General features: G+C 61.0%; 1 protein-coding gene across 2 annotated transcripts in view; it reads right to left on the reverse strand.

Annotated features, from left to right (window-relative positions):
* The window catches only part of TRPM4 (transient receptor potential cation channel subfamily M member 4), a 28,181-nt gene extending 15,277 nt beyond the window's left edge, over positions 1 to 12,904 (reverse strand). For both annotated transcript variants that reach the window (XM_062177168.1, XM_062177169.1), the window contains exons 1-9: positions 12,806 to 12,904; positions 12,514 to 12,581; positions 8,305 to 8,479; positions 7,401 to 7,581; positions 7,142 to 7,305; positions 6,590 to 6,773; positions 1,974 to 2,035; positions 1,692 to 1,883; positions 1,095 to 1,194 (exon numbers count right to left, since the gene is read on the reverse strand). In XM_062177168.1, the coding sequence (XP_062033152.1) occupies positions 1,095 to 1,194; positions 1,692 to 1,883; positions 1,974 to 2,035; positions 6,590 to 6,773; positions 7,142 to 7,305; positions 7,401 to 7,581; positions 8,305 to 8,479; positions 12,514 to 12,581; positions 12,806 to 12,829 (1,150 nt within the window). In that variant the 5' untranslated portion in view covers positions 12,830 to 12,904. The remainder of the gene's footprint in view (positions 1 to 1,094; positions 1,195 to 1,691; positions 1,884 to 1,973; positions 2,036 to 6,589; positions 6,774 to 7,141; positions 7,306 to 7,400; positions 7,582 to 8,304; positions 8,480 to 12,513; positions 12,582 to 12,805) is intronic.
* Between the last annotated feature and the right edge of the window lie 8 nt (positions 12,905 to 12,912).

Consider the following 12,912-nt stretch of genomic DNA (forward strand, 5'->3'; position numbering starts at 1 on the left):
GGAGCCTCAGTCTCGTCATCTACCAAGTGGCAGTGACAGTGGCGCCCGGGTCTCTGCCTCGTCACTGTCACAGTCACAGCAGGGAGCAGCCGCGGGCGAGGCACCTCCCACGCGTCCTCTATGCGGCCACTAGAGTGAAACACCAGGAGCTCCGCAGCGGGAGGCAACGCTTGGGTTCATGGCCTCCCAAGGGCTCCCCAACGCTGCAGACGCGCAGGGAAGGAAGAACCGATGGGTGGACAGACGGGAGAGTGGCTGGATGAGGAGACGGAGGCATGGATGGAGAATGAGAGAGGGACGAACGGATGGGGGGAAGGGGGGGAGGAGGGGGGACGGACGGGGGGAGGGGGGACGGATGGGTGAGGGGGGATGGACGGATGGAGGGGGGGTGGATGGGTGGAGAGGGGGGAAGGATGGATGGAGGGGGTGGAGGATGGGTGAAGGGGGGACGGAAGGGGGGAGGGGGGGACGGGTGGGTGGAGGGGGGATGGACGGGGGGAGGGGGGACGGATGGGTGGGGGGGACGGACGGGGGGAGGGGGGACGGATGGGTGGAGGGGGGATGGATGGGTGAGGGGGGCGGATGGATGGAGGGGGGACGGATGGGTGGGGGGGGACGGATGGGTGGAGGGGGGGACGGATGGGTGGAGGGGGGGACGGATGGATGGAGGGGGACGGACGGGTGGAGGGGGGACGGATGGGTGGAGGGGGGATGGACGGATGGAGGGGGGGTGGACGGGTGGAGAGGGGGGAAGGATGGATGGAGGGGGGGCGGATGGGTGAGGGGGGCGGATGGATGGAGGGGGGACGGATGGATGGAGAGGGGACGGATGGGGGGGCGGATGGACTGGTGGACGATGCACAGATGGAAGTTCGAGGTGCGCCTGCGTGGACTGATGGAGCGAGGATGGAGGGCTGACCAACAGGTGGAGGCAGATTCGGGACATGAGGAAAGCCCCTGGGGACCCTGTCCTCCCCGCCCCACGCACCCCTCCACCCACAGGGGGAGGATATGTGGGACTCGCGGGGACAGACAAGGTGGCCAGGGCAGGAGGGGCGTCCGCGGTAGGGCTGGGGCGAGGCCGCGGGACCCACCATTCACGAGGGCCTTCAGGACGATGGTCTCGAATTCCTCTGAGCCGTCCCCCGATGAGTAGACCGTCAGCAGCTCCTTCCGCGTCATGATCCTCTCCACCTGCGGGACAGCGACCGCTGCACCCCCGCCCAGGCCACCTGGGCCTGTCCACAGGGGTGCAGGGGGCCATCGCCCTCTAGGTCTCCTGGGCCTGTGCACAGGAGTGCAGGGGGCCATCGCCCTCTAGGTCTCCTAGGCCTGTCCACAGGGGTGCAGGGGGCCATCGCCCTCTAGGCCGCCTGGGCCTGTGCACAGGGGTGCAGGGGGCCATCGCCCTCTAGGCCGCCTGGGCCTGCGCACAGGGGTGCAGAGGGCCATCGCCCTCTAGGCCGCCTGGGCCTGTCCACAGGGGTGCAGGGGGCCATCGCCCTCTAGGTCTCCTGGGCCTGTGCACAGGGGCGCAGGGGGCCATCGCCCTCTAGGTCTCCTGGGCCTGTGCACAGGGGTGCAGGGGGCCATCGCCCTCTAGGCCGCCCCTCAGACCCAGGCCCCTAGGCCCCGGCTCCCTCCCACCCCAGGGCCCAGAACTCAGCCCCACTCCCACCCCCGTGTCCTACCTGGGCCTGCAGGACCTCGGGGTCCCCTTTGGGGAAGAAACGCCGAATGTGGTCCCGGGCCTCGCCATGCCTGGATCCCCCGCTCCCTGGGGCCATGGTGTCTTCCAGGGTCTCTGCCAGGCAGTCCGCAGCTCCCCCAGAGCCGGCCACCAGGAGGCAGGGGAGCTGAGCCTGGGTGGCGTCCTCAATCCGCTACAGGGCCAAGGGGGCGGTCAGGCGGGCGGAGGTGGGACTGGCCCTGCCTCCCTCAGACGCGGGGCCCAGGGCTGCCGGCCCCTGTACCTTCAGCATCTTCTCATCGCCCTCAATCAGCAGGAGGAGGACGGGGATGTCAATTCCAGTCCCTAAAGACAGAAGGAAGTGAGGGGGCTCAGCCATCTCCCATCAGCCTTTGCTGGGGCTGGGAGAGAGCCGCATTTCCCAGGAGTCCTGGGGGCAGGCCCTGGTCTCTTGCCAGTCCTCTGTAGTGAAGCCCCTGGGACTTGTCATTCCTCTGGCCACGCTGGGGAGGGGCCAGATGTTGCAAACCACCAGGCTTAGCTTCCCAAGGGAGGGCGCGAGGCACTTGGACCCCTGGGTCCTCAAATGGCCCGGGCGTTTCTGAACTGTAACTGATTAACCACCCAGGAGCCAGAGGGAAAGGGAGGAAGTGGGGGGCCAGGGACTACCCAGCGAGGAGAAGGCCCCTCTGCCCCCCGCAAGGCCACAGGAGGTCCCTTTACGCCACCATCGAAACGAGGCTGCGCTGCGCTGCTGCTGCCCCCGCCCTGCTCGGTCTGCAAGCTCCGAGCTCTCCCAATAACGCAAGAAACTGAAACAAATGGCGTCAAAACCGACACTTTTAAAAGCTGGAAGAGACAAAAGGTATCTATTTCAAAAAGCATGATTTATATTCTCGGAAACTTGGGACTACCAAGAAACAAAGACAAAAGATTAATAAAATAATTGGGTAACGAACTAGCTTTTTTTTTTTTTTTTAAGATTTATTTATTTGAAAGAGTTAGAGAGAGAGAGAGAGAGAGAGAGAGATCGAGATCTTCCAACCGCTGGTTCACTTCCCAAATGGCCGTAATGGCCAGAGCTGAGTTGATCTGAAGCCAGGAGCCAGGAGCTTCTTCTGGGTCCCCCACATGGGTGCAGGGGCCCAACGGATGGGACCATCCTCTGCGGCCGTCCCAGGCCATAAGCAGGTAGCTGGACTGGAAGAGGGCAGCTGGGACCTGAACTGGCGCCCCTACGGGATGCTGGGGCTGCAGGCCGGGGCTATAACTCGCTGCACCACATCGCCAGCAAGGGGCCAGCTTGGTGACGCCATTACCCCACAGTAGAGTGCTGGTCGGATCTCGATTATTCTGCTTCTGATCCAGCCCCTACTAGTGCTCCTGGGAAAGCAGCAGAAGACGGCTCAAGTGCTTGGGTCCCTGCACCCACGTGGGAGACCTGGATGGAGTTCCTGACTCCAAGCTTTGGCCAGGCCCAGCCCCAGTGTTCAGAAGATCTGTCTCTCTCTCTCTCTCTCTTACCCCACCCTTTAAAATAAATAAATATTTAAAAAGAAATAAATTGTTGTGAGGAAAACAGGGCTTCCTATTTGGAAGAAATAAATGCATTCATTTTCCTGTCTCAAAATACATAAAAATCATTTCCAGGAAGATTATAAGTTTAAATACACAGCTATGAGATAAGAAGCCTGAGGGCGATATTTGTCCTGGAGTGGGTGGACGTCTCTAAGACAGGAAACCACAGGTCTATAAAGGAACAGTAAATAAATGTGACAAACTATTTTATGGAAATAGACATCATCTGAAAGTACCTTTTTAAAATGTTATGATACATTTAACAGTTAACAATTACTACTGAGGACGCAAAGAATTCCTACCAAAAAAAAAAAAAAAGCAATAAATAACCCACGTTAAAAACATGCAGAGGATGGAGCTGGCGTTGTGGCACAGTGGGCTAAGCGGCCACCTGTGACGCCGGCACCCCATCTAACTGCTGGTTCGAGTCCCAGCTGCTCCACTTCCGATCCAGCTCCCTGCTAATGCACTTGGGAAGGCAGTGGTAGACGGCCCAGGTCCTTGGGCCCCTGCACCCACGTGGGAGACCTGGAAGAAGCTCCTGGCTCCTGGCTGCTGGCTGCTGGCCTTGGCCTGGCACAGCACCGGCCGATGCAGCCATTTGGGGAGTGAACCCGCAGACGGAAGACCCAGCTCCCTGCTGGCGCTCCTGGGAAAGCACCACATAATTGATTAAGGCCGGTGTCTGTGTCCCAGCTACACTGTTTAGGATGCAGCTTCCTGCTGGTGCAGGCCCTGGGAACAGCCGGCGATGGCTCCAGTGCTGGGCCCTGCCTCCCAGGTGAGACACCCAGATGGATACATTCCTGCTGAGAGTCCCAGCTTCTCCACTTGCAATCCAGCCCCCTGCTAATGTGCCTGGGAAAGCAGTGGACGATGGCCCAAGTGCTTGGGCCCCTGAAACCACGTGGGAGACCTGGAAAAACCTCTGGGCTCCTGGCTTCCGCCTGGCCCAGCTGTGGCCATTGCAGCCAATTGGGGAGTGAACTGGCAGATGGAAGACCTCTCTCTCTCTCTCAGTCTCTCTCTCTCTCTCTCTCTCTCTCTCTCTGTCACTCCCTTTATCACTATAACTCTTTCAAATAAATAAATCAATCTTAAAAATAAATAAATAAAAGCAGGGAGCCAACACTGTGGCATAGCAGGTAAAGCTGCCGCCTGCCCCGCCAGCGCCGGTTCCAGTCCCAGCTTCCGAGCCAGCTCCCTGCCGATGCACCGGGGAAAGCAGTGGAAGATGGCCCAAGTGGTTGAGGCCCTGCACCCGCATGGGAGACCCGGATGGAGTTCCAGGCTCCTGGCTTTGGCCTGGCCATTATGGCCATTTAGAGAGTGAACCAACAGATGGATGATCTCACACTAAATATATCTCCCTCTCTCTCCCTATAATTCTGCCTTTCAAATAAAATGAAATAAATCTTTTTATAGGTCTGTTAAGATTTATTTATTTGAAAGGCAGAGCTACAGAGAGGCAGAGGCAGAGAGAGAGAGAGAGAGAGAGAGAGAGAGAAGAGAGAGAGGTCTTCCATCTGCTGGCTCACTCCCCAGATGGCTGCAACAGCCAGAGTTGTGCTGATCCGAAGCCAGGAGCCAGGAGTTTCTTCCGGGTCTCCCACGCAGGTGCAGGGGCACAAGGTCTTAGGCCATCTTCTACTGTTTTCCCAGGCCATAGCAGAGAGCTGGATCAGAAGTGGAGCAGCTGGGACTCGAACTGGCACCCATATGGGATGCCGGCACTGAAGGCGGGGGCTTTACCCACTATACCACAGCACCAGCCCCAAAATAAATCTTTAAGGAAAAAAAAAAGTGAAACTTGGGATGCCCACATCCTAAATCAGGGGGCCTGGGTTCAAGTCCCGACTCCGCCTCTGATCCAGCTTCCTGCTCGCCCACGCTGGGAGGCAGCAGTGGCGGCTCAGGCACCTGAGAGACCCAGCAGGCGTCCCAGGCTCTTGGCAGTGGCCTGGTTCTGTCCCGACTATCACGGCCACTTGGGGGCGTGAACCAGTGGATGGAAGACCCCTCTCTCTCTCCCTCGCTCTCTCTGCAACTGTGTCTTTCAAATTAAGAAAGGAAGAAAGGGTGAACCGACTCCACCTGGGAAGCACCGATCCCCCAGAAGAGGTGGCTGGAACCGGGAAGGGAAGACACTGACTTTTGCTCATTCCCCTGTTTTGTTTTGCTTTGGCCCCCTGGGCACATCCTGACACTGCCTTGCACCTTGGGTGGTGGGGGGAGCCGATGCCAAGGTCACACCAATGTTACTGCGTTTACACCACCTCTGGCCAAGACCCGCTAAGGATGGAGATGGGTGCCGCTGGGTTCTAGGGGAGCGAAGGGGATCCCCCACGGTATGGGCGCTGGTCTCGGCCGCGCAGCGACGCCGAAGTCCGCGGGGCTGCTCACCCGCCAAGGCCGGTCGTACTGGACGAACCTCTGTATGTTCAAGTTTTGGGCCAGGGGCTCGGCACCGTGGCACAGTGGGTTAAGCTGTTGCTTGCGACGCCAGCATCCGTGTTGGGCTGAGTCCCAGCTACGCTGCTTCTGACCCAGCTTCCTGCTGGTGCACACCCTGGGAAGCAGGCGATGGCTCCAGTGCGTGGGCCCCTGCCACCCACCTGGGAGACCCAGATGGAGCTCCGGGCCCCTGGCTTCAGCCCGGCCCAGCTCTGGCCATGGCAACCATTTGGGGAGTGAACCAGCAGACGGAAGATCTCTCCCTGTCTGTCTCTCCCTCTCTCTCTGCCTTTCAAATAAAATTTCAAAAAATCTTTTTAAAAGAAAAAGATTGGGCCAAGTGAAGCCAGATGCCAGGAGCTCCATCCAGGTCCCCCACGCGGTTGGCAGAGACCCCAGTTCCTGAACCATCGCTTCTGCCTCCCAGGGTGCGCACCAGCAGGAAGTTGGATGGGAAGTGGAGGAACACGGCTCAGAGCCACAGTCGGAGGCTTAACCCACTGCACCACAACGCCCACCCCGCAGGATAATTTAAAAAATAAGATTAAGGTTGCCTACAAGCTAAATAACGGGTGAGAATTAAGTTGGTTTTTAAAACACAAAAAATGAAAAATAAAAGAGGTCATAACAATCTTCAAAAGACTAAAAACAGGAAAAAACAAAAACAATAAAAATTTTGAGGTAAAAAATAAAAAGCAGAGAATGTTCACACGGAAGTCAGTTTGGGTCTCACTGCTTTTCCCATCATGCATTTGCTTCTGTCATATTTTTTTCCTTGCCTTTTTTTTTAAAAAGATTCACTGATTGGCTCTGTATTTATTTGAAAGGCAGAGGGAGCCGGAGCGGGCGGCGCCGGCGGCCACTGACCTCCCAGGCCGGTCTTCTGCTGCGCCACGTAGGACTCGAAGCGCAGCCGGAAGCGGTCCTCGCCGCCCATGCGGCCGTGGGTGCCGTCGTCCACCAGGAAGAAGGCCGAGTAGTTGTAGTCCAGGGGGAACTCGACCCCGTCCTCCGGGTCGCCGCGCCACCGGTACCGCGCGGGGAACGAGCCCTGGGGGACAAATGGCCTTTCCATGGGGTCAGCGCACAGACACAGGAGGCTCCTCCCTCAGACCCAGGCCCCTCCTCCCTCAGACTCCAGCCTCCTCCCTCAGACCCAGGGGTCCAGCCCCAGCCCTCCTCCCTCAGACCCAGGGGCCCAGCCCCAGCCCCTCCTCCCTCAGACCCAGGGGCCCAGCCCCAGCCCTCCTCCTTCAGACCCAGGGTCCAGGCCTCCAGCCCTCCTCCCTCAGACCCAGGAGTCCAGACCCTAGCCCCCTCCTCCCTCAGATGCAGGCCCCTCCTCCCTCAGACCCGGGAGTCCAGACCCTCGTCCCCTCCTCCCTCAGATCCTTCTTTTTCCAAGGCCCTGGGACGCACCTTGGGGTTGGTGAGGGTGTTTCTATTCCGGACCACGCCCCAGGGGGCCACGCCCATGGCCACCACTTTGGAGCCCCCGGTGCTGGCCGTCTGGTGGTCCCGCACAGCCACGCCCACATGCCGGCCAATGCCCGTGTGCAGCCCACCCGTGACAATCCAGGCCCCTACACAGGACGAGCGGACGGAGAAATCAGGATAGGACTGGGGAAGCAGGGGAGGCGGCGGCCGGGCCCAGGCAGCCCCCTCCAGCCCTGGTCACCTGTGCTCTGGGCGGCCCGCACCAGCCCGCGGCGCAGCAGGTCCTGCAGCCAGGTCTGGAGGATGGAGCCCTCCGAGCCCCCCAGCACCGACACCACCAGGTTCGGCGCCCGGAAGCCCCACGTGCGAGTGACCAGACTGTAGACTGTAGCTGGGTCTGTGCGGTCGGAGAGCCGGAGGAACTGGGGACATAGGAGTAGGGTCACGGGGAGGGGCACAGAGACCCAGGGAGATGGGGGACAGAGCCCCCACAGAGAGGATACAGATACCCATAGTGGGGGGATAGAGACCCGGGCGGGGGTAGGGGACAGAGACCCAGAGAGGGACAGAGACCCAGAGAGAGGGGGACAGAGACCCAGGGAGAGAGGGGACAGAGACCCAGAAAGAGGGGGGACAGAGACCCAGAGAGAGGGGACAGAGACCCAGAGAGAGGGGACAGAGACCCAGAGAGAGGGGGGACAGAGACCCAGGGAGAGAGGGGACAGAGACCCAGAAAGAGGGGGGACAGAGACCCAGAGAGAGGGGGGACAGAGACCCAGAGAGAGAGGGGGGACAGAGACCCAGAGAGAGGGGACAGAGACCCAGAGAGGGGACAGAGACCCAGAGAGAGAGGACAGAGACCCAGAGAGAGGGGGGACAGAGACCCAGAGAGGGGACAGAGACCCAGAGAGAGAGGACAGAGACCTGGGGGGGGGGGACAGAGACCCAGAGAGAGGGGACAGAGACCCAGAGAGAGAGGACAGAGACCCAGAGAGAGGGGGGACAGAGACCCAGAGCAGGGCAGATGGGACAGGTGCACAGGAAGACACAACGCTCAGCTGAGACACCCCCAGATCCTGGCCCTGGGAGCCCCTGAGTCATGCTGCACACCCCCAAAGGCCCCCCCCAAGACACGCAGGCCTCACGTTGCTGGGCTTGCGACCGGCGCCTGTGAAGTCCAGGTCCCCGAAGGCGTCCGTCGGCTTCTCTGTGGTGTGCACGTCACTGTCCCACTCGGTCACCACGGCTGCCCCAAATGCATCTTCCACGGCTACGGAGGGATGGGCGCTCCGGGGGCGGCCGCACTGGCACAGAGTCCCTCTGGGGGTGTGAGGGCGGGAGCGTGAGCCCGGGGTGTCCCCACCGGCCCCCAGCATCCAGAGAAGCATCCACACAGCTGAACAGGAAGCTGTCTACACGGACCAGCGGCCACCCTGGGGCCCTGTCCGTCCCCTTCCCCAGAGGGAAGCCACACTGGCCCCGGCGAGCCCCAGCAGAGAGCAGAGAGGGACTGAAACAGCTCCTTGCTAGGGGCTGGGGCAGCGGTGCAGCTTCGGGCAAGTGGCTTCACCTCTCTGAGCCCAACAGCAACCACCAGGCGCCAAGAACTAACACAAAGGCGGGGTTTTCTGCAGGGAGCTGCATACCAGTCCCAGCCCGAGCCACCTCTGAGCTTTAATAACCTTGACCAGCACAGGGAGGGCACCGCTCCTTGATCAGGTCCCCTGGTGCAGCCCAGGAGAGGGCTCTGCCAGAATCCGTCCCGGTCCTAAGCCTTTGTTACTTGGCAAATGCAACGGGCTTTCCATTTATGGTTCTCCTATGGAAAACATCTTCCCCCCCAAATCAGTGTGCACGCTGCCCGTGCTGCTACTTGTGACCGGCATCGGAGTTGCAAAGAACGAGAACAGGGGCCTGAGGGAATGAGGGACCCGTGGGCAGTGGACCCAGAGGCCAGCGCTGTGGCCCAGTGGGTAAAGCCGCCGCCTGTGACACAAGCGTCCCCATCAGCGCCAGTTCCAGTCCCGGCTGCTCCACTTCCCGATCCAGCTCTCTGTTAACGCACCTGGGAAAGCAGCAGACGATGGCCCAAGTGCTTGGGCCCCTGTACCTGTATGGGAGACCCGGAAGAAGCTCCTGGCTCCTGGCTTCGGATCAGCCCAGCTCTGGCCGTTGTGGCCATCTGGGGAGTGAACTCACTCTCTCTCTCCCTCCCTCCCTCCCTCCCTCACTGTAACTCTTTCAAATGAGTAAATCTTTAAAAAAAAAAAATGTATCAAAGCCCCTTGGTCCCTGAATCCAGAAAGAGTCCAGACAGCGAGCGGGACTGAGTGTGCCGGAGTCAGGGCTGATTTCGGGACCGACGGCCAGGTGCCGGAGGGGACTGCGTGGAAACACAGACCACGAAGAAGCTCCGTGGATCCCAAAATATTTTTGCACCAAACACACTGAACTTCTTAAATCCCATTTCCCATGGGCTTTTTGAAAGTCCCCCCATGTGGGTTTGGCAAAAGCCGTGCGGATGTCACACACCAGAGCAGCGGCCATCCCGTCCGCACAGGGTGAGTTCCCAGCCCCGGGACGCGGCGCTCCCCTTCTCTGATCTGACACCAGGGCGTGCCTCAGTTTACCCACACTACCCTTTCACCCACCCCAACCCCATCCTTGGACAGCATCCCCATGGTCCCTTCCAGCTATGTCCACACACGTAGCAAGACTTTATCAAAAAATGGTCCAGGGCCTGTACTGTCCAACCCACCAGTTCCTGCCCACGTGGGATTCCTTACACTCATGGGGCTCCTGACGTTCTAATAAACTGATGTGAAATCAAATAAAAAACTCAGCTCCAGGGCCGGTGCTGTGGCACAGCAGGTTAAGCTTCTGCCTGCAGTGCCGGCATCCCGTATGGGCGCAGGTTCGAATCCCGGCTGCTCCACTTCTCATCCAGCTCCCTGCTATGGCTTGGGAAAAGCAATGGAAGATGGCCCAAGTGCTTGGGCCTCTGCACCCAGGTTGGAGACCCGGATGAAGCTCCTGGGTCCTGGCTCTGGCCTGGTCCAGCCCTAGCTGTTGTGGCCATTTGGGAGTGAGTCAGAGGATAGGAGACTGACCTCTCTCTCTCTCTCAATTTGTGTGTATGTGTGTGTCTCCTTCTCTATAACTCTTTCAAATAAAATAAATAAATCTTTTAAAAAAAAAAAAAAAAAAACACCGCTCAGCTCATCAGTCCCAGAGGCCACATTTCAAGCTCCCGGGCACCACATGTGGCGATGGCTGCCATATTGGACGTGAGTGACCACTGCCAGCACTGTGGGACGTCTTGGTGGACAGCCCTCTCTCCTCTTTGCCCCCTCTCCTCCTTGCGGCCACCGAAACCGAAACTGTTCCCAGGGAGATCAGCGGTTACCTGCGTGGCCCCGAACACAATACCACTATTGAGGTCTCATCTGATGGAGGCACACGCGGCACTGGCCACAGCTCAAAGGCTGCGCGCAATCCCCTGGCAGGGTCAGCCGGCTCCGCTGGCCTCCCCGGCCACTGCCTCCTCTCCTCCTCCTCCTCCCCCTCCCTCCTCCCTCCCCCCACCCCGGCAGCTCTGCTCCTGCCTTTTTCTCCCCAGAGGGAGGCCCACGTGGCTTCCCTACCCGGCTTGCAGCTCCAGGCCCCGGGGGCCCAGCTCACACCTAACGGGAGGAAGCGTTGGCTGGGATCTGAAGCCCGTATTTAGCCGGAGGCCTTCGGAGGCAGGTGTGTGAAAACATCCTTCTTTGCGAAAGAAAACTCCGAGCTGAGAGTCCAGCCTCCCTGAGCGCACCCTGGCCCTCTGTCTCCTGCTTCCTGTGACTCCTCACCCACTTCCAGTTCCACGGCCATGGGCGGCTCCGGCCTCCTGATCCCAGCCGTCTTGCCCTGAGGCCGGACCAAGGTTGCACCTGCCCCTGGTCCCACTAGGCTTCACCTGTGACCCCGCCCCAAGCAGGAAGCCCCTGGCACCAGGCCACGCGTGCACACACCCTCCTCCACCAGCCCCTCACTCTCCCCACACCTGTCGCTCCACCCTCCCACCCTCATCCTTTGCCCCATCCCCCAGGCTAGCCTGGCTCAGGCCTCTCCCCCTCCCACTTAGACCCCTGCCCCAGCTTTGCCCCTGGCGTCCGAGCTCCCACCCATCCTCACACAGCTCCCCCAGGACTGTTCCACACCCAGCGACGGCCCCACCCTTTCTATGGCACCCAACGCCCCAGGGCCGGGTCCCAGCGCCTCCAGGGGGGGCTCTGAGGCCCTGCCCTCCTCGGCGCGGCTTCCTCTGCGGGTGAGAGAGCTCCTTGCACCTGAACTTCGCTCTGTTCTCCCGTGGCACCGCGCTGTCCTGAAGGAGGACTTTGCACACGCTGTTCCCACCCCCAGAGTCACTGCCACGCAGCTCCCTCCGCCCCAGTTCCAGCTCCTCGTCCAGTGACACCGCGCGTGCCCTCCCTAGTCTTAGCCAGGCGCCTCCCCCTCAGCTCCCCCGGGCCCAGGGGTGTCCCTGGCAGACTCCACTTCCTGTGTTACTCCAGTCCACCCTCTGCCTCGTTGGCCTCTGGCCACCAGCCGCAGCCTCTCTTGACCACACGCTGCTCCCAACCATCACGGGTGTCGGAGCACCCGTGCCCAGCGCACCTGCACGAGGGCTGCCGGCCACACGGCACACACAGCCAAGCACTCTGCATGAGGAATGCTGACTGCCCCCACGCCCCCAAGGACCATCCTGCAAACCACAGAGGAGCCCACAGCCCCTAAGAGACCATCGCCGAAGGCCAATAGGTCGGCAACCACGCTGTCCAGGCTAGGACGGTGCCCGCAGGGTGTGGTAACTACTCCCTCCCAGTGGGAGCTGCACACTTCCCAGTGCTAACAGCCTGGGCTTGGCGCTGGCCCAGAAAAAATAACAATAAAAGCATTAACTTGTTTAATTCTCACAAGAGCCAAGGAGGGAGGGCCTACCCAGGTGACAAACCCGGCCCAGAGAGGGAAAACGCCTGCCCCGCAGCCACACAGCACGTGTGAAATTGGAACCCCGGCCAGCCCCAGCGAGCGTCCCTGGGAACGACCCGAAACGGCCAGAGGAGACACAAAGTGACACGGAGAGACGGCGACCGGGGAGAGGCCCAGGAAGCAGAGAAACAGAACCCAGCCCTGGCGCGCAGGGACCCCGAGCCCCGGCCAGGGCGGCCTTCGGCGGACCCGGGCCGGGTCAGCCACGGAGCCGCAGGAACGCCCTTGGGAGGGTCCGCGGCGCCCGGATAGGGGCGGGGGCGGGGCCAGGGCGGGGCCCGAGGGCCGGGGATGCCCGGGTCGGCCCGCTAGCTCACCCGGGGTCTTCGGGGTCCGCTATGAACGTCGTACACGTCTTCTTCTTAAAGATCTTGGGGATCCAGCTCTGCGGACCGGAGCAGAAGGCGGAGTGTGGGCGTCGGGTAGGGGGACCCGGAGCTGGTCTCCGGGGGACGCCGAGTCCCTCACCGCGGGCCCCACCCCGACACGGGAGTCAAGGACCCGAGAATCCGCCACCGCCCCGAGAGTCTGAGTCCCCAGCGCCCCGCGTCCAGGAGCCGGGAGAGTCCCCGCTCCGCGTGCGCTCAGCCCCGGGGCTCCGCGCCATACCTGCTCCTTCTCCGAACCCACCATGCCGCCGCCGCCGCGCAGCCGGGCCGCCCTGGGGCTGCCACAGTCGCTCTGCACCCCGCTCCCGACTGGCCCCGGACAAACCG

The sequence above is a fragment of the Lepus europaeus genome, chromosome 19 (assembly GCF_033115175.1).
Source record: "Lepus europaeus isolate LE1 chromosome 19, mLepTim1.pri, whole genome shotgun sequence".
Classification (NCBI taxonomy): Eukaryota; Metazoa; Chordata; class Mammalia; order Lagomorpha; family Leporidae; genus Lepus; species Lepus europaeus.